Source organism: Octopus bimaculoides, chromosome 10 (assembly GCF_001194135.2).
Source record: "Octopus bimaculoides isolate UCB-OBI-ISO-001 chromosome 10, ASM119413v2, whole genome shotgun sequence".
Classification (NCBI taxonomy): domain Eukaryota; kingdom Metazoa; phylum Mollusca; class Cephalopoda; order Octopoda; family Octopodidae; genus Octopus; species Octopus bimaculoides.
In genome coordinates this window covers 89741948-89746568 of record NC_068990.1, presented here as the reverse complement: position 1 = coordinate 89746568, position 4621 = coordinate 89741948, and the positions used below count along the sequence as shown (strand labels likewise).

Below are 4621 nucleotides of genomic sequence, written 5' to 3'. Positions count from 1 at the left end.
ATATATATATATATATACGCATATCTTCAATACCAGAGGTGCATGAAACACTAAATAAGACATATTCGTTTTATTTATTTTGCAATATGAAAGTTTATATCAGTATTTAAGTAAGATAATCTTGTTTTTATTACTGTATCAAATATTCTTAGCAGAGAAATGATAAAAGTCCTCAGCGTCCTACCTTTTATTGTTCTAAACCAGGCACTGATAATTGCTTCAGTTCAATGTATTTTGTTGATTGATTGACAATTGATAGCAGTCTCTTGAGCCCTGACCGTAAACTTTCTGTTGGATTAAATTCAAGGTTGTTTCCAGAAAAATTGAAGAATGTTTATTTTATGGTCTTTCAACTATTTGATGTTAGATTTTGTTTAATGTAATGGCGAACCGTCTTGCTGCAATAAATTGCTTCATTTCATTCATGCGAAAGTATGTCATTGGTTCAAGAGAATAATTTCGTTTCGTTCTCGGTAATTTATTAGCAATTCAACTTTTATTTATAGTTTCAATGCGTCCAACATCCCTGCATACAACGTACTGCATTGCACTCACAAGATGCTTCATTATAGCTGTTAATATACTTAACATATCTTCATTTGGCCTTTATCTCACATATTTTAATCCATTGCTTCTGCAAAGTGAAATATCAGTCCAACGACACCATCCTCATTTTCCTAAGCTTTTGCTGTCCATTCCTTGTGTTATCTTGCCCATAAAAGAGTTTTCTTCTCTGAAGAATATTCAGATACGCTTTTCCTTTTCGTAGTAGTTTTTACTCTAAGCCCTTCATCAAAGAGTCTTCGTTTTACAGCTCTATTGCTTAAACTACTCACTCAAATTGACAACAATTACTGCATTTCTTTTTATTAGCCAATCGATAAGCTAAACTTAAAATAATACTTTGATAGTCATCTTCCTCACTTCCGTTGCTTCTTGTTCTTAACGCAGTTTTCACACAATCACGTTTTATAAATTGTGAAATAAACCTTCTTTTCGTCGAATTTTGCTGCACCATATTTAAAACTTCTGGTGACTTTTTAAAATGTGTAAACTTCTTTGCAAAGAGATAGTATCTTTGGTCGCTCACTCAGTATCTCGTATTTCCTAAAACATTTTCTAAAAGGCGACGAAAGCAAGTTCATCACAAAAATAAGGGAAATGATGCGATTGTATTTCAGTGAGGATTGATCGAAAGTGCTGATCATGTCCCAATGCAGACTGGCTGACTGAACGAAAGTGGCAGGTCCTACTTAAGGACTCATAGACTGACATACGTTTAATGTTTCCGTAGTGGGCAATCTTTTTCCATCCTACAGATTCCCGTTATGTTCAATAGTAACAATGATCTGCCGAATAAGCTTTAAACTTTTATTCGATGTTTTACTAAAGTATAATTATTATTCTGTTCATAAATACTTATAAAGCATAGTTCTCCTCTAAATGATTACGATAGTCTTATGATTGTTTACGTGTAACTCTAAGAAACAGTCGATAAAGACATGTTTCAGTTTTCTCGTCGTGTCATCGCTTACTTTGTCTTCTTGGGAATATTTTTCTCATAAGAAACAAGTAAAAGAAAAGTCAAAAGTGAGGTGACTGCATTAGAATAAAGAGGAAGCTTTATTTTTCAGTAAGAGACGGGAAATAATTAAAAGTGATGATAACGTCGCTGGAGGGTGTTCAGAGATCGTTCATTTAATGTCAATCGTACGGATAATTCTATAACAAGCAGGAGATTTACTGCAAACACTACAGATAACTTCATATCAACAGTAATGCAATCAACTCGAAATCGGAGTAAGATTGTTGATATGGATTGTATATTATTCATATGGATTAAAGACTTAAGCAGTACTGACGAATTAAAGCAGCAACTTATGCATATAGATGCAAAGCATGAAGGAAGCATGATAGCTTACCAAAAAATTGATATCTCAATACGCTTAATTCCGTATAGTTACAGCCATTTCATAATTCGCTTTAAGTTACATCATTGAGCCTGATTCGACGGTACACGCAGAATGTATGCACTTTATATACACATTATAAGCATAGTTGTGCACATAACAATGCACCACAGAGAACTACACTTCTGAATATTTTCCAGGCAGCTCAGATTCGTCTCTAATGCATAAAGTAAAATCAGCTCATTTTGTCTTTGATTGGCAAATTCGATAAAAAGTGAAATATAGAGTATATTGCAAACAAGATTCCATTAAAATTATAGAAGCTCTCTTTAGTTGAAATGTAGGTTCCCAAACCAGCCGATCGGCAAAAAGCCTAATTTGCGGACACACCGTAAGTGGGTTAATTATAATAACTCACGCAATCAGTTTTTTAAATATAAAGCAACAATATATATTAAGTAACCGTTCAGATGAAGCTGGTCAGCAAATATTTCAATCAAAACCTCCGTCCTTCACCCCGTGTTGATTTTGCTGTTGACTATTTGCTGCTCCTGTGCAATTAATATATTGATGTATACATGTCTCTATATAATTTTTGGCTATATAGTTTTATATACATATTTGTTCCTGTTAAGTTTTTTTCTATGAATATCCTTTGATGTGCATTTTGTGTACCAATGTTATTATTATATATATTGTATTAAGTTTATCTATATTTCGATCAGCTTTTTATTGTGTTTGTGTTTCCTAGTTTTGATTTTTTAATCTAATTTCCCGCTGTTTTATATCCATTCTTATTTGCTACCACCCATCCTACAACTTCAAGATATAAAGCTCTAAATCACATATACACACATATACACACAAATACGTATTTTGCATCGTAGATAAAATGCTAACGCAAGAAACGAAAAGACACGTAAGTCATTGATGCCATATGTGCAAAACAATTGTTTGCTTTCTAAATATTGCGAGATCTTTTGTACAAAAGGTCCGAATGAAATTAGAAGCCTCTGGCGGGAACGATTCAACTGTATCAAAGAAAAATAATCTGAAAGTTCGGACAATATAAAGTCACCATACTTCATCTAATGAATTCAATCAATGATACTTCCAGAAAAAAAATGATGTGAGCCATCGCCAAAGAACTTCAGATATCAGAGTAGACTATTAGTTCTGTGAAGCGCCAGGACAGTCGAAACAAGCCGTAGGTACTAGAAAGAGGTCAATTCATGTCTGCAAAGGCACAAAAAATATCCATTCAATCCGTTCCAAGCAGTTTAAGATTAAAATCCCTCACGAACATGACATGCTTTGGTACTTCTCTAATGAGAAAAACTTCGACAAGACCAAAGCTCTAACAGGTCTTATGTAAGTCCTTCTGATATCTCCAAAGTGATGCACATAAGTTTTTAGAAACTGTGATGGTTTTAGAAGGTCTGAGTAACTAAGAATTTATGCTGTGTGATCTAGTGTGACTTCGCATGTTCTAGCGAAGCTGACTGCTGCTTTTTTCAGCTTGGAGGGGCCTACAAAAGATCATTATGACCTAGTGGGGTATTCAAAAATCCGAAATTCTGTAAATTAGCATCTGTACATATCGTACAAAAAGATAAATTTTCAGCTGTAGTTTCTTCAATTCGATTTCTTGTTAATATTGGAAAGCATTTTGTAACGAAATAATAACAATACAAATAGAGGAGAGATAGCAATAATATAATGGAATTAGGAAATATGAATTTATACTGGTTCGTGAAATGAGTGGAAAATCAGAAAATTAAATATGTCCGTCACGAATACAAAAAAAAAAAGCAACGCATACATTTTAACTACTCAAAACGTAACACTGAACGTGTATATATATATATATATATATATGTATGTGTGTGTGTGTGTGTGTGTGTGTGTGTATGTATGTATGTCAGTAACTTTAATATCACAAACTCATATCTGAATAAAGTTGGTAAAATGCAGGCGTACGCACACACATAGAGGCATATATAAATGCATACATACATACATACATACATACATACATATGTACGTACGTACGTACTTACGTACTTAAACGAACATACGCATCTATCCATGTATGCACATATATGTAAATGCACTCATACAAAAATAATTAAAACCGTTTCTTTACCTTTCGATGCTGACCGCTGTAAGGTTGAAAATCGATCCAACGGCTGTTAACATTTCAATGAATCCAGTGAATTTACACAAAAAAATTCCAGTGGACCAATGAGCTATTGAACTTTTGGTCACTTCGTACGGCACACAGACCAACAAGAAGAGTAAATCAGCCAAAGCAAGACTAACCAGAAACGAAGTAGTTACACTTCGGTTTTTCTTATCAGCGCACATAGCAAAAACTACCAAACCGTTTCCAATGAGACCAACTATAAAACAGATGCTGTAAACAACGACTGTGAGAATAAAATGTGGTTCTTGTATCCAGGGTTTGCGTAGATTTTCGATTTTCCCTGGGTAATATATTCTGTCCATATCTTCAGTACCATCCACATAAATATAATCCTTGAATTTTAAACCAACGTCTTCGTTAGAATCGTTGTAAAGAAAAGAATACACCATTTTGTCCAAAGTTTCTTTTTATTCGTTTATTCTATTTATATATATTTTTTAGTTCTCTCTCTCTCTCTCTCTCTCTCTCTCTCTCTATATATATATATATATATATATATATATAT

The 4621-nt window shown here is 33.5% G+C and overlaps 1 protein-coding gene across 2 annotated transcripts in view; it reads right to left on the bottom strand.

The window, feature by feature from the left end:
* Positions 1-4585, bottom strand: part of LOC106869404 (somatostatin receptor type 2) — a 159415-nt gene extending 154830 nt beyond the window's left edge. For both annotated transcript variants that reach the window (XM_052971360.1, XM_014915129.2), the window contains exon 1: positions 4057-4585. In XM_052971360.1, coding sequence (XP_052827320.1) covers positions 4057-4505 — 449 coding nt within the window. In that variant the 5' untranslated portion in view covers positions 4506-4585. The remainder of the gene's footprint in view (positions 1-4056) is intronic.
* Between the last annotated feature and the right edge of the window lie 36 nt (positions 4586-4621).